The sequence below is a fragment of the Pituophis catenifer genome, unplaced genomic scaffold, assembly GCF_029215685.1.
Source record: "Pituophis catenifer annectens isolate HBS135680 unplaced genomic scaffold, rPitCat1.0.hap2 SCAF_6, whole genome shotgun sequence".
In the NCBI taxonomy this organism is placed as follows: domain Eukaryota; kingdom Metazoa; phylum Chordata; class Lepidosauria; order Squamata; family Colubridae; genus Pituophis; species Pituophis catenifer.
The window spans coordinates 66,210,374-66,226,578 of record NW_027256886.1 but is presented as its reverse complement, the minus strand read 5'-3'; the positions used below and the strand labels follow the sequence as shown (position 1 = coordinate 66,226,578).

The following is a 16,205-nucleotide window of genomic DNA, read 5'->3' as shown; positions in this document are numbered from 1 at the left end:
AACGAGAGTGGGAAGGATTCAGATGAAGCAGCTAACTCAGAATTTTTGCAAGACAGAATATTCAGTACCTAACCATCTATAACATATGTTCAGTTCAATCTATTGATGGTGTGGAGGTTTAAAGAAACATTTTCTTAGGTTCATGTTTCATAAAGGGAATATAAAGAGAATGTCAAAGGAAAAAAAGCTGACAATCAATTATTAAAATAATTTAAGCAATTATAGGTAATCCTCATTTAGTGACCATTCACAATTATGAAGGTGAAGACAAATAACTTCATGGCCAATCCTTGAATTTATGACTTGTGCAGATATGTATCAGCTCATAGACAGACTGACTAGCTGAAGAAATTTTGAATGTGAAATTGGATATCAATCTTCTGTATACAAAAACATAAAGAAGTGAATGAATCAAATTCATAAATTCCATTACAGTATATTTAAGAAGGTATATATTTGTTTGGGAAGAATTCTTGCAACCCATCATCGTGATTCAACAAGATGAAAACAAGATGAGCAATTTTCTGTTAGAGTTAATTTCCAAAGGGTTTGCCTTTTTGGCAGCAGAAACATTAAAAAGGTTTTGTAGTATCTAAAAGTCTAAAATGTATTATTCCATAAACTTTGAGTTAAAATTACATAAAGTAATTTCTTTAAATGCACTACTACACTAATAATCAAAAGTAACATTTTTCTTTTATTATAATAAATGTTCAAGTTACCAGCAGAGGGAGACAAAAGAAAGTTTGGCTCAAATCAATTTAATAAAATATATTCCTCTGAAATACTTGGCATGTAACAAATATTTGGATATTTATATTATTTTTACCAATTAGGAGTTTTCATTTGGCTCATGCACACTCTGTTAGGTGGCTTAATTTCTCAGAATCGTCCTTAGAAAGATCCTCCGTACTAGCAAATAAAATTCTAGGAAAACCCCAACAATGGCAGCAAATCATCAGAGCCAATAATCTTTTATAAGCTCCGCAGGAAAAAAGCCTAAAATGCAGCATCACAGATATGTAGAATCCAGATTCTACAATGCTTCAAATAACCGAAGCATAGTCTCATGGATTTCTGGCTTTCATAGTTTATACATTCAAGGCATGCTTTTTATTCAGAATTTGCATACTTACATTCACACTGTATGACATCTAGATTAAATTGCTGAATAGCTCCCATGCTGATCTGTTTCAAGTCACTATCCAACAGCATCTGCATCAGGGCGGTTGAGAGATGCTGGCAAGCAGACATACAAGCGGTCTGAGCTACTTTTCCCTATTAAAGAAAAGGCAACACATTACAGAAATAAACTGGCACCTCTTGTCACAAAGATCTCCCATTTCTCCCCCCCCCCTTTCCCCAAGCATTTATTCAACTCAAGACAATCAGATAAGGAATGCTTGGCTTTGTTTCACAATAATAGTTTCCCTTGGATGCTTGAGCCAACACCCAAGAATTTTCAAATAGACAAAAATGGCTAAGATATTATTTTTTTGTTGTTGTTGTTACTGTTCTTGTGAAAAAATTAGGGGGCAAAAATCAAAAATGTCTTGATATTTACAGGATATTACTACAAATGTCCTTGGAGGCTATATTATTTTCTGCCAAAACCCTCAGTTGCTTTCCTCCTGATCCAATAAGTGGGAGGATTCTAAATATTAAAAAATGACCAACTTGCATGAAGCTCTCCATTGTTCAAGATATTCATAACTGTTCAAAGACATTTCATATTAACAGTTTAAGTTCCATTGGCTAGTAGCTAATAAAAACAGCACAGAAGTAGTTGGTGGGAGATAATATAATTTTTTTGGTGTGTATGTGTGTGTATTTCCATGAAAGGACGTTCCATACATTTTGGTGATCTTATGTTTTAGTAACTGATCAATTCAGATGTAAGCTAAAGAAACAGTGTGCCAACTATTAGCAAACATTGCACTTTGTTAAGTAACTTAGGCGCCTTCTCATTTCAAGATTAAAGAAAGCCTTTTCTTTACAACAACATTATAGGCTTATCAGTCATCTGGCCATATAACTAATCCATAAATTTAAGTTCTGTAGCCTTCCATAGTGAATTCTTGTGCATGTTTATTTAACAGTAAATTGCATTATAATCCTTTATATAATTTGGGAATAAGCAGCACAGGATATTTGCATATGGATTTAGGTTGTGTTCTTGGATTGTTTTAGTTCAGAAGGAATGCCGTATCAAGTCAATCCATGGAGATGACAATGGCTCAAAAAGATAAGAAGAGTCAGACATATTCGTTGGATGAAAAATCATTGGAAAAGACCAGGGCTTTATACCAGATTGGGAAGTTGAGAAAACCACTTTGGTACCGCTGCAGAGAAAGCTATGTGAGAAGCCCATGTAAACCCCAGAAATGAACATGACCAGTCTATTTATTTTATCTTGTGATATGAAGCTTCCAGAGGAAAAAAAATGGAATAATTTAGAAAACAATAAATACAAGGGTGTTTCTGAATATAATACTTATGCTATAGAGTAAGTAGTCTTCAATTTATGACCATAGCTGAGCCTGCAATTATGGTCATAAGTCACTGTGGTTGTTAAGTAGGTCACCATATGACCATGCCCGATCTTACAACCTTCTTTGTGGTGGTTGTTAAGCAAACACAATTGTCAAGGCAACACCAACGGTCATTAAGCAAAATTGTTTTCTCCAACGGAGGTTTTTGCCGGAAACTAAAAGTAAATGCTAGAAACTGGCAAAAAAATGTTAAAATGTGCAGTGTGACCATGGGACACTTTAAATAGTTGTCAAGTGTCCAGTTGGTTGTCGAGGACTACATGTAAATGCTGTGTCAAAAGACATTTTGCAATTATTCTGCCTTTTTTAAATAAGTGTTTTTGTGGCAAGAGAATCATTGAAAGAACCCATTTGAAACAGAAGAATTTCCACAAATGAGAAGGGATAATGGCAAAACCGGAGCCTCCTTATGGCTTGCATACATAGAGATTAAGCAAGTGGTCTCATGTGAAAACACTATACTAAAATGAATCAACATTTTCAAACCAATTTAGCATTTATATGTTCCCAACTATAACAAATATTAAAAGGATATCCTTGGGAAATTCTACTTATTTTGCTCCTTGGTATTTATTTGTGGGGAATATATATCATGTAAGCCATAACGGCTCTATCACACTTCAAAAATTATTTGGAAAAATGTGCAGACATTTTGCGTCTCTGCTCTTCATTAATATAGTCCAGCCTTTTTCAGGCCTCCAGAACATGCAGCTGCTTAGAGTTTAATGAGTGTCATCTTGTTATTCAGACTCCTGTCAAAGCTTCAAGAAAGTTGGGTTATTTTAATGAGTACCAGCAGTGTTGTGGTCACGCAAGTTCCAAACTACTTCTTCCAAATCATGTTTGAAGCATGTACCTACTATAAATCTTCAGCAAGCTCTATAGGCTGCTTCTAAGGTGTCTTTTTGTTGGTCATTCAAAAATTGAAATATTTTCTAAAACTATACAGCGGCTGAAACAAGCCAACTACCAAAAGCCAACTACCAACCAAACATATAAAAAGTGAATACACAATCCGCATGCTTAAACAGCTGCCAAAGTCACTCATAATTACACTAGCAGACATGCAGTTCTATTCCCCAAATGGAACAGTATCAATATGAATGAAAACAGAGCCTTGAAGGGGAGGGATAGAAGGAAAGGTAAGAATCAATAGGCTTAACTGAATTATGAGATAACAGATTTAAGATACAAATTGGAAGTCTTATTTTAATTTAATGAAACAACTGCACCTTTTGATGTAATGCAGGGCTCTGTGAGATTAGTCCCATGTTTTATGCAACAGACTGGCTTTGATGCCTTTGTAGTATTTTATTTACTTGTATCCCGCCTTTATTATTTTTAGAAATAACTCAAGGCAGTGAACACATCCAACATGCCTTCCTCCTCCTATTTTTCCCACAACAACCACCCTGTGAAGTGAGTTGGGCTGAGAGTGTGTGACTGGCCCAAAGTCACCCAGCTGGCTTTCATGGTTAAGGCGAGACTTGAACTCACCAACTCCTGCTTTCTAGCCTGTTGCCTTAACCACTAAACCAAACTGGCTTAGATATAAAACATATATCATGTAACATATATAAAGAATAAAATATTGCCCATCCCCAAACTAGCAACCAATTAAACCTTGTTAACATTTTATTGCTATATATTGATGTATTATATTCTGTTTCCTGTTTGTCTTCCAACCTAGGCATTCAGAGCTTTCAGATCAATGTATCAATAGTAGTGGAGCACAAGGTAATGGTTACAATGCATGATACAAGAGAAGCTACAAGGCTTTTTTTAAAGTCGAGTTTCATAAATGTACATCAAGTGCATGTTTTATGATGATAGACAAATGCTAACACCCTATTCAAAGAAGCAACAGATTTGCTTTCAACTATGCACTCCGACTACAGGCTTATTGCTCTCATGGCATTAAAAAACACATGCACAAGGGGAAAAAGTTTGTATTATCTCTATTTGAGATAACTAGGTTTTTATCCTGGCAAAAATAAACAAGCAAGCCCTAAAATTTAACCATAAGCTACCGGTAGAAGGCTCCTAGAATCATTTTATGTGGGTCTCTGTACGTTTGGATATACATGTAAAATTATACTAACATATTTACCTACATATTTTTAACTCTTCCAAATTGAAAATATAGCTGTTAAATACATTTATTTATGAAAGCTATTAATCCAAATTCTCGTTGAACAATTTAGCTCTCTGTACTTTATTGCTCAGGCTTATCATGTTTATGTTTGAAAGAAACTAAAAATAAACTTATTGTATATAATGCATGTAGGAATCCATTAACGTAATATTGCTTTTTGAATTATTGTTAAGTTGTACCCAAATCATTTATAATAATAAATACTAAATTTATCGGTCATGTTTCCTCAATACCAACTATGTCATAGCTATTACTATCTCATCACTTCTAACATCCTTGCATTTATTTGTCGGTTTCAACTATCTTTACATTTTGTTTTACCTTTGCAAAGCACAAGAAATAAAAAATAACACCTGCTACAAGACATAACACCTAGAATTTCCCCTCTTCTTCACATCTGCTAAAGACCACATTGGTAAAAAGAGAAAATCCTCGGACAAACGTCTTATATTTCAAAGCCGCTTGTAAAAGAGAATCTGCTGACATGTTAAATCTTTTCTATACTGCCCCAAAGCTTTTCTCTTAGGAACAATTGCTGTAAAGAAACATTTGGCCCTTAGGAAATTCCCAAAGGGTCAGCCATATGCATCCTTCCATGGCACCTTGGTGGTGCTGCTTTCTCGGCCTACGCTCGATGTCTCAAAAGCAGCTTTCATCATTCAGTGGGATGTCAGTCAATATGATTTATGGACTGCATTCAACAAAGTCAGAGCATATAGAATGAGAAATATGACTACAATCTCCTAATTTGTTTTGTATTGAGCCACTTAAGAGTCAAAGAGCTGATGTCAGACTGAGACCAGCAACACAATTAACCAGCCGGTGACAGATTCATCTATCCTCCCTGCCAGGCTGTGCCAATCAAGGACAGCATGAAACGACATTTGGAAGGATCAGTAAGAAAGTCCTTTCTCTAAGTAGGCGATGTGGGCTTCTGATGGACAGTTTTTGACTATAGCTTGCAGAGCACTATCACACTTTATCCAATAGCCCCCCGCTGCAAGCTGTGAAATAAGGCTTTTACTGCCAATCATAGAAACAATAAAACACAGTCCACAATCCCCAAGCAAACAGCGAACAACAAGACTTGTCTGTTAGCTCTGACAGTCTAGCTTCATTGTTAATTTAACAATATTACATGACACATTAAGGGGAAGCTTCTTTCACTGTCTTAAATACAAAATTTAAATTCAGATATTTAAGTGTGTAAAATGGATATTCTTGTGACAAGAAAGAATTAAAACTTAGTTTGATCAATTATAACAAAATGTAACCTTCGCTAATGATGAATATATTTGCCACTGTGTTGAACAATAACTGATAAACACAGTGTCTGTTCTCCTGTACTAAATGAAGTTTAATAAGCACCTAAGGTTGATTGGCTGACTAAAAATAATGAGGATGTATTTATATGAATGCATAATAAGATAATATGTAGTCAGGCTTTTTTAGATGCACAACTGTGATCTTTTGGACAAAGGACAGATTTCACGAAGAACAAGAATACTTACTATTCAAATAAATCAATCCTGAAAAGACTGTTAACACATACTAAATCTCCTTTATTTCCCCAAAATCTAATTTTTCCAAACAAATTTTAACATTTATTCAAGGGGGAAAAAATCTCCAGAATGTTTGAAGTCTTTCAGAATGATTCTAAACCACATTAAGAATTGATGACTGAATGTATTGCTGTAGCTACAAACTTGCACATTAAAACATCTGTTGATCTTTATTTCTGGAGATCTACAATGTGAAGGTAAATATATCCTATAAAACACGTAGCAGTACCAACACAGGCCAAATGGTCCACAAGCACAGACAACAATTCTGAAATAGAAAACCAATCAGTCTTTGCAATTTCTTGGTTATAAAGTCTAGTCCAAGAAATACGTAAATGAAGAGTTCTGAGGATTTACTTCTCTCTCCAGCATATGGATGTCTTTTGTAATATTGAACAAATTGTTCAATTTCTTGCTGATTGGATAAGAAACAATATTTCCCCGTATTATCTTATAAGGTGCACATGGGGAAGAAGTTGCTTTTGTAGAAGATCTGATACACAAGAGCAGGAAGAAATCTCTGCAGATTTTACCCCGCTAGCCGTAGCCGACTTTAGAAGATGATGCTCATCTCTATTTCTTTAAGCCATTGAGCCGGTACTGTCCGAAAACGTTTCTGCGATTATGTGTCCAGCATAACATCATGCCACAGAGCAAGGCTACCAAGCCACATTGTTGTGGTCCACCAGCAGCCCGCGGAGCTAGCAGCAGAGTTGGACAGTTGGAGTTGGAGTTGGCTGGAGAGGACCATGGTCCAGTCCTGGAGTCTGGGGAAAGCCCGGACGAGGGCTCTGCGCTGGAGGCAGAGATGGGGCCAGGACCATCTGGGAGTGATGCGTGGACTCCGGAGCCTCCAGAATCAGACAGCAGTGAGGCAGAGGAACAGGAGGAGCCTGTTCCTAGTGCACGCATGCACAGAGCTGCCAGAAGGCAAGAGCAGATAAAACAAAAAGGATGACTCAGGAGTAAGGCCAGGAGAAGATTGACCTCTCCCATAAGGCTTAAAAGAGCAGCAAAGGCTCTTGGGCTCTTTGTAGGAAAGCAACATTGCTAAATCTGTTTCCAGTCGGCAACTCTTGTTCCCGAACTTCGTGGGGCTTTGTCAAGAAAGGCCTCTGGCAGGGTGCCAAAGAAGATAAAGGTTTGTGATAAGCCAAAGGACTTTTTCTGAAGGATTTGTTTTGGAATTAATTTGGACTAAGCTGGGAGTGAAGTAATTCTCAGCTGTTATAATAAAACAGTTTTGTTTGGGACCAATTGTGTTTTGTAATGACTAAGTGAGCCTGGGTCACAACACACATATTAAATTGGAAAAAATACTTCCAATAAAATATAAAGCAGAGATCCCAGTATGTACCAACTGGGATGAACATACGGATAAGTCAATGAGTGCAAAATACAGTGCCCACATATGAATTTTAAAAAATTGGCATCATCATATAATACCATTGTTGCAGAATCTGGGTTATTTGAGAGTTTGTGTTGGTAACCACCCTTAAAGTTCCAGGTGGTTTGGGGCCTGGTCACCTTCAAGACCACTTGATCCAAAGGATGCCTGCAGGAAGATTCCACGGAATGTCCTTCAAACAGACAAAAGATCAACACTCCTAGGAAGTTGTTTTTAAAAACTGCTTTTTAAATATGCATTTGCGGACTGAAGTGAGAACAGGAGATATACCAAAATTGAGATTAATATGGACATGAGTCATAATTTTTATTATTACGATAGTATTTATTTGATAATTGTAATGTATTTGCTGTACATGGTCAATCCTTGGCATTAGTTTTATATAATTGAATATTTTGCAAATTGCTTGGCCATAATAGCCAGCATGGATATGTATGAAGGGATAGCCAGAAATAAGTATATTTGGACCATGTGCTGTTATGAAAAGCACTTTGTATGAAAAAAATTCACCAAAATTAATTTATTGGGCAATTCTTAACAAACGTTTTAAGAAATAAAGAAAACCTTGTAGAATGATTGGTAGTTCACATATGACTAGGTTGAGGGCTTTTTCTTTCCTCAAATTCATCTCCGCCCCCCGCCCCCCACCTATCTTCTGTTATACAAATGGACTGGGATGCTCAAGCAAATAATATTTACCAATCTTCAAATCAGAGGACATTTTGGATATAACAGTTAAATGGAATTGAATATCAATTGCTTATATGCTGATTATTTATCCCATTGATAATTACACATTTTCTACATTGAATCCTGAGGTTACGCTACCGTTTAAGAAATGTATAGTGCTACATACTGAAAGCCAGTTTGGTGTAGTGGTTGAAGTGCTGGGCTAGAAAGCAGGACAGAGTGAATTCTAGTCCACCTTTAGGCATTAAAGCCAGCTGGGAGACTTTAGTTGAACTGAACACTTTTGTAATACGAGCAGTATAAAATAATATGGGTCAGTGTTTCAGGGACTCCCTCTCCTTTATTTCTTTTTTCTTTTTAACTAAAAATTGTAGTAGTATTTATTTATCTATCAAATTTTGAAACCGCCCATCTCTCTCATGCAGGGACTCTGGACATATAAAATATTAAAACACAAAAACAACATATAAAATTTAAAAAGAGGCAAGGATGGTTAAAATTCAGTGTTAAAAATTAGTTAAAAGGCTAAGAGTTTCCTGAATCACAAGATGAGCACCAAATACATTTGAAAATAAATAAAGAAAAATTAATTAATTTGGATATATCCATTGGATCCAAAATATCCAACTAACAAAATTAGTGTGACCTAATATGATTCTTAAAACGCCTAAATATATTCTTCATAAAATTCAAATTCAAATTAGAAATCACCTTTTAATAAATTAAAACATATTCTCATAAATGTCCGCTATCAGAGCAAAATCTCAGGCCCACGAATTGTCATAACAATTGACACTTATTTTAATAAGTGTCAACTTTGAATTCATTTAACAGAAAGCAAGAAACTTTATTCCTAAAGGAAATATATGTGCATTGAGCTAATAAGAATCTATGTCTCTTGGAATAGATCATTAATCCATAAGTCTTGGTACAGATTTCCATTTATATAGGACAGTATAAAAAATAACTGGGAAATTTTGAGTCACAGAAACAACTGAAGCAAAACCTTTAGCATTTGTAAATACAGTATTTAACTAAATACTTTAGTTTCATTTTTGCTATCTATATAAGGGACATGTCCAAACACTAAAAGCTACAGAATAAAGTGCAGAAACTGATAAAACTAGAATAAAACAAAAGAAGTAACTGTTTCAGGTAATAACTTCTTTGATATTTCCAATTTACAAGTATAATGCTTAAAACTGTAGCCTCTGGTTAATGCAAGCAAGGTTTCAATTTAAAGCTGGCATATGCCATTTCTCAAATTTAAAAGGCAAATAACTGCAGCTCTGTCTGAAATTCAAGCTACTTGATAGAGCATATAAGTGCAAAACTTGGAAGTGCCCATGTTAAAACTGCAATGTGAATTAGTTCCTGAAATCGAATATATTTGTTAGAACGATAAACAACTGGAAAAGCAGTAATTTTGCTGCATGGTCAAAATTCACTTATTATTGTGCAGTACATACTTCTTCTACTTGCGCCTTCCAAATGTACTGATCAAAAACTCCTCAAAACAAGCAAATTTTCTTGGATACAGTGGAATTAATTTCAAAGCATCTGAAAGCAGCTAATTTAGGAAAATGAGTATATAAAAGGGTCTGTCAGCTAGCACTCTGTTTCACGTTATCCACTCATTTATGACTTTAATTCCTGTATTTCTGCAGTAATCTCATTACATGTTGCCTCATCATTATTGGCCAGTTCTTGTCTTGAATACATTAGTTTTCACAATGGAAGAGTGAGAGGAATTATTTATTCTAGAGTGGTAAATAGATCAGTTTTCCTGCTCCGCAGGAAAATACCACTAACATTTGGTTTAAACTGTTAATTTCAATGCATCAAATTAGATTTATTAAGTAATTACTAAAGATAGTTAAATGTGAAGGTGATATTATAGCTTTCTCCAATTCTTTCTCCAACTCTTAAAATATTCAGCAAAACATTTTACATAGCTCCCAGCCATTAAATTTGGTTGCTTTAATTTTACAAATCTGAATCATATTTTTCTTTACTTTTTAGTAACTTGTCCTTTTTAAATTAGTGTGGATATTGAAAATTATGCAAAAATACTATCAACTGAAATAAATATGACTTAGATAATGCAACCTAGGCAGACAGAATTCAATTATGCATTAATATAAATGATTCTGCCTATTTAAAAGTTGCAACTGTTCATCAAAATGCAAATATTGTGTTGGACTAAAGTAAAATACTTAAAATAAGCTGATGACCTGAAAATAATTGGGGCACAAATCCTTTAAAGCAATCCATCATCTTTATGAAATACATTTGGGTACAGACATTCTCCTCACTTCAAAAAGTATGTTTTTAAAAGAGGCTAAAACTTTCACCAGCTCTTTATTCTCAGCCACTATCTGGCCATTTTAACCTGATTTCGTATGCACATCCCATAGTTGCATTTTGACACCTGACCTCAAATCCAAGAGGTCTTAAAAGTTTCCTTTGAATGATCTCATTTCAGATGCAACTCAGGCTGTATCATGTTTCTATGAGACTTTAAAAGGTTCCTTCTGCCTTCTGTCCAAAAGACCAGAGTTAGTCTTCAACTTGGATTCTGCATGCTGCTATACAACTTAGCAGTCAGTCAGATCAAACCAAATAGTGGGCTTTATAATAAGTCACTCAATACTAAAGCAATAAGCCTGCAGGCAGTCCATAGTTAAGTTTTCCAAGGGCATGCTTTTCTTGAGCTTGCAATCTACTTACCGACATGGCTGCATAGTCATTGTTGTTATTCTGAGAACGAAATCAGCAAAGCAATCAAAACAGAAAGTAAATTAAAATACACTTGTCAACATTAAATTGCATTTGAGTAACAGAGGTGGGGTGGGGGGCTGCTGGGAGCCTCAAGAAAATAAATAACACCTACTTCTAAGCTTTATTTCCTAAAGATCTCCACAAGTTAAAAATATGATTCCAAATGTGAATGGTTTTTACCTCATTTTCATAAACTCAATGAATCCCACTTGTAATCTGTAAAAGCCTAACAGGTGCTTGTCTAATTAATCTAATTTTATTTTATTTTATTTTATTAGGTTATCATTTATCGTAAACGGATATTCAGACATACTAAGGAATAATATAAAGTATAGTGCATTAAAATACTCTGCATAAAGTTGTATTTCTTCCAAAAGAATGGAAAGATTTGTCTGGAGTGCCACTTCAAAAAAATTGAGCATCTATTCAATTAGTTTGACAACTTCAGAACCTGAATAGATCCAAATTGCTATAGATGGTATTCTCACATGCATAGTGGGTGGGGGATTTAAGCCCCTCTCTTCTAGCAGCACAGTGCTAGCCCACCATCTCTAAAGCACCAAGCTCCAAAATTCTCCAGAAGAGAATTCCACAACATGCCATCAACCAAAGGATTAATCATCCAGTTATTTTAAGCTGCTTGTGTGCAAGTGTTTTCCACTCACATCTACTTGTGATCCAATCCTTCATGGTTATCATCAGTCCTATTTAAGGGCTTTTGCTATAAAAACACACTCAAGCAGTGGTGGGATTCAAATAATTTAACAACCAGTTTTCTGCCCTAATGATTTCTTCCAACAACCAGTTCACCAAACTGCTCAGAAAGTTAACAACCGGTTCTCCCGAAGTGGTGCGAACTGGCTGAATCCCACCACTGCACTCAAGACATTTGTAACAATCTGAAGTAACATTTCATAAAAAATATTCTGCCATTACAGTAATTAACAAAGTTTAAAAAACTGCTTATTTTCATTACAAGTATGGTCTTTTACTTTATTTTTAAAACATCAGTGTTTTTCTATCAAGTGACAACACAGAAAAGGGAAAAGCAAACAAATTTTGAAGAACAAAGCAAATAAAAATCAAAGAATGATTATACCACAATAGCCATATATACAGTGTTAACCTTAGGACATCCTTCTCCGATCTGAAGCCTTTCAGACATGTTGGGCTACTTATCATTTGCCTCTGAATTGGAATAATGTCCAACATATCTCAAGAGTATCAGTTGTGGGAAATCTACCACTGATAATGCCAATAATGTCATCAAGTTGGTACATTAACTTATCAATTCTTAACTAGCACATGCTGTAGGTAAACCTTCTCCAGAAAGCTCTGTCCTCAGCCTAGCATCTGAAATCATTGGCATCTATTAAAAAAACTCTGATATTCATACATAATTTTGATTGCTTTCTTTACTGCACTGCTATTTCAAATTTCATTTCTTAAGTCAAAAGTTGAAAAATTATATTTACATAAAATTTTTCTATTGAAAGGAGAGAAGAGAATTCCAACTAAAACCTTAATTCAGTATGGCCATTATATTAATCATATTATATTCTGAAGATATAAGTAGGCACAAGTAAAACAAAATTATGGCTGAATATGTTATGCTTGAAAAAGCTAAAAATGTCCAGCTACTTAACTACTCGAGGGTTTCTTACTTGTCTTCGGAAGTGATAAACCATTATTCCTTATTTTTAGTTGAAGTCAATTTCCCTGATTTTATTTACAACGTTTTACTGGCATATTTAAGTTATAATTTTCAACTAATCATAGGTATTATCTGTGATTTCTAGAAAACATTCTAGATATAATTTTTCTACATATGGAAACCATTAATAAAAATGCTTCTTTAAGTGAAGCTAGACTGATTTGTGATTGATCTCAGGGGGGTTGGAAATTTATCTGAAATAGGATTCAGCAGAAATGAGGAGCCACAGAAGTTTTACTTACTTCACACTATAGCAAAGCCACTGCTTGATAAAATCTACACCCTTCAAGATCTGTTCTGATGTATATAATATCCTAAAAGTATACTTTTAACAAAAAAAAAATGGTCATAAACCAAGGGAGAGCAGATAGGGCCTTGCTTCTGATTTAGCAGGTGATGTTCCACTTGTGCCATCCATGTACACTGAAAGATCTGTATTCATGTAATTGCTAAGTGCCTATGAGAAATATTTCAATATTTTAAATTTAACTCAAGTTTTTACTGACTTTTAAGTTAATCAAAGTGTTATCTTAAGTGTGCCATTATTTGTCTTCTTATCCCAACCAAAGTATTTATTTCCGTTTAGATGTTTAAAAAACCTCCTTGTTATGGGAGGTGATGCTGCAGGGAGAGTAAAGCAGGAAAGCATTTTATTTAAATATACAAAGGTCCCCTGCAAGCTCAGTATTTACTCGATGAGAAAAGCCAATCATTCAGCATTATGATTTCTGTGAGATTTCAGAAAATCATCAACATGAGATCCTATTAGGACTTCCTGTATATTCTCACATACTAAAGTTAGGGCTTTAGGGAGAGGCCTTAGCTGAACACTTGAACGTGTATATTGCATGTAGAAAACCTCTCTCTCTTCTCAGTAAAAATGTTTTTAGGCAGAATATGCTGGGGTATATATAGAGGAGTCTGTAGATTTGTTAACCATCCTGGAAGAAAATACAGCCCGAGATGGACAAGTAGTTTTATTCACATGTTTATTCCTTCTCTGGAGATTAAACTTTTTTCATTCACAACTACTTGGGATGTTCTCAGCAGAAAATGGAATAGGTCCTCCTACTCTAACTACAAAGAATATGAAGAAATTTAGTCAGAATAAATATTTCTCACGTATCCAGAAAGAAGTGAGTCTTCACATCAATTCTAATCTTGTTTTTCGTACAATAAATAATTTTTACTCCTGCATTTTCAAGCATGGGAACATGTTTTATATTCTGAGCCTACTGTACATTTTCATCATATATTTGATAATTACCTGCATAAAGGTAAAATTAATAACAAGAAAATATTTGGAAATAAATTGTTTTTCTTCTGAACTAGTTTATTTCTTCAAACTGGGAATATAAACATAGCTCCATACACATAACTTAAAGTGAGATAATCCGGTTTACCCCTTCATCTTCTTTGTGTAAAGATCTGGATAAAATTTCCAAATAAATTCTCAGATAGAAGTGTTTAACTCCATTTTCCTCCTGGACAGCTGGCCTGATCACTCAATCTGCCCTATTTCTGCCATCTTCACAACACAATGACATGACCTTTTATGCCACAGATTCTGCAGAAAAGTTGCAGAATAGCCATGGTTCAATATGCATCAGTTCAGATCTTGAAAAGAGAAAAAAGTGTTAACTGTAGAAATCTTCATATAGAGCTGTTCTGTGAACTACACTGTTTAAATATTAGTCCTTTATCTCTCTCCTCCAAAGTGGCTGAAGGGGAAAATCATGGCAATCTAATAGGTTTTACTATTTACAGATACGTCATAGATTTACTATATATATTTAGAAATAATAGCCAAGTTTTTCCTAACTCAAAATTCCAGAACAATATTGATTGATCCATAGGGTATTTTCACATAAGATATGAAAAAAATTGTAGGAGACGAAATGACAGAGTCCAGACTAACAACCAAGACATCACATTGATAATTTCATTTAACTGAGGCACAGTATATCTGATCCAATAACGCTAACAAAAAAATCAAATCATAACTTGGATTTCTGAATAAATGTGAAATAAAAGCTTGTGAAGGAAAGAGTTTCAAATAATGCACAAAATCTAAAGCACTGACCGACAAGGACCATTTACACCATACCTGTAAATGTGGTTTTAATACACATTCCCCAACAGTAAACCAGGTAATGTTAAATAAAAGTATATATATTTTTAATCAGGTTCAATAGTGACTATTTTTTTAAAAAAACATCTTTTAAAGTTTACAGATATATAAAAATGGTTCAGAAGTCTTATTTTACCCCTCCCAGTCCTCATAGTATACAGATTAAAACATAGCACATGTGGTATGTTGCTTTTAATGGTCCAAAAACAGATCCCATTTGATAGGAGCTGTTGGAGACATTCAATCATTCATAAGAAGCAGAAAATAGGTAGAGAACTCAAAGACTTCCACCTCTTCCTATTGCTAAAGGAAGTACAGAATGCCATTAACTAATTCTAAGTTATTGTTGAGTAGTATTCATTTTTTAAACTGGAGGGTGAATCCTGATAACTCAATACTAATAACACTATTACAGCTAGACTTAATGGGGGCCTCCAACTGACTATCCAGATCCCCGCATAAATTCTCAGTCTAATTTGAGCCTATAAGGTTGGATGCTGTTCACTGCAACAGTTTTTCTTTTTAAAAAAACGCTTAAAAACAAATGCTCATTTTACTAGTTTAATATTTATTGATTTCCTACAGTAAGTGATTACTGTTCCAAATAATATGCATGACTGTCTAAAAGGTGTAAGTTAGTAAGTCCACATTGTAAAATTATCTAATTGCCCTAAGTGCTCACTACAAATGGAAAAGGGAAGAAACTGAATGGGATAGGGATATCCTTGATTTATTGAGCATAGTTGTTGTTTTTCTTGTTGAGATTGTTACCCTAAAATTTCAGTTTGTATCCTGTCCTTCTGTCCCAAAGCTGATCACTTGCTTAGAAGCAACATTAAACCCTTGGTTTAAGACTACAAAAACAAGAAAGAACTTCTCCCTTCTTTTGGTCTTGTTGAAAGTCCAAGACCACAAGACATTTTTATTTCCCCTTTGGATTAATCAAACTTTACTAAATCATCCAGATTCAGATAATCTCTAGTTAATCTTAAATATGACTACCTAAAAGAAATCATTTGCAGACATTATTTATGAAGGATTAAGCAAACTTTACTTACAAACGTTACTTTACTAAATCATCCAGATTCAGATAATCGCTAGTTAATCTTAAATATGACTACCTAAAAGAAATCATTTGCAGACATTATTTATGAAGGTTTGTTGGCCTAACCCCCACCTCCCTAGGATTGCCTTGCTAACTGAAGTTGAACT

The 16,205-nt window shown here is 34.7% G+C and overlaps 1 protein-coding gene across 5 annotated transcripts in view; it reads right to left on the bottom strand.

The window, feature by feature from the left end:
* The window catches only part of EXOC6 (exocyst complex component 6), a 103,303-nt gene that overhangs the window by 28,871 nt on the left and 58,227 nt on the right, over window positions 1-16,205 (bottom strand). For 3 of the 5 annotated variants that reach the window (XM_070944951.1, XM_070944952.1, XM_070944953.1), the window contains exons 19-20: window positions 11,098-11,127; window positions 1,137-1,278 (exon numbers count right to left, since the gene is read on the bottom strand). In XM_070944951.1, coding sequence (XP_070801052.1) covers window positions 1,137-1,278; window positions 11,098-11,127 — 172 coding nt within the window. The remainder of the gene's footprint in view (window positions 1-1,136; window positions 1,279-11,097; window positions 11,128-16,205) is intronic. The other 2 variants (XM_070944955.1, XM_070944954.1) reach the window with 1 other exon arrangement.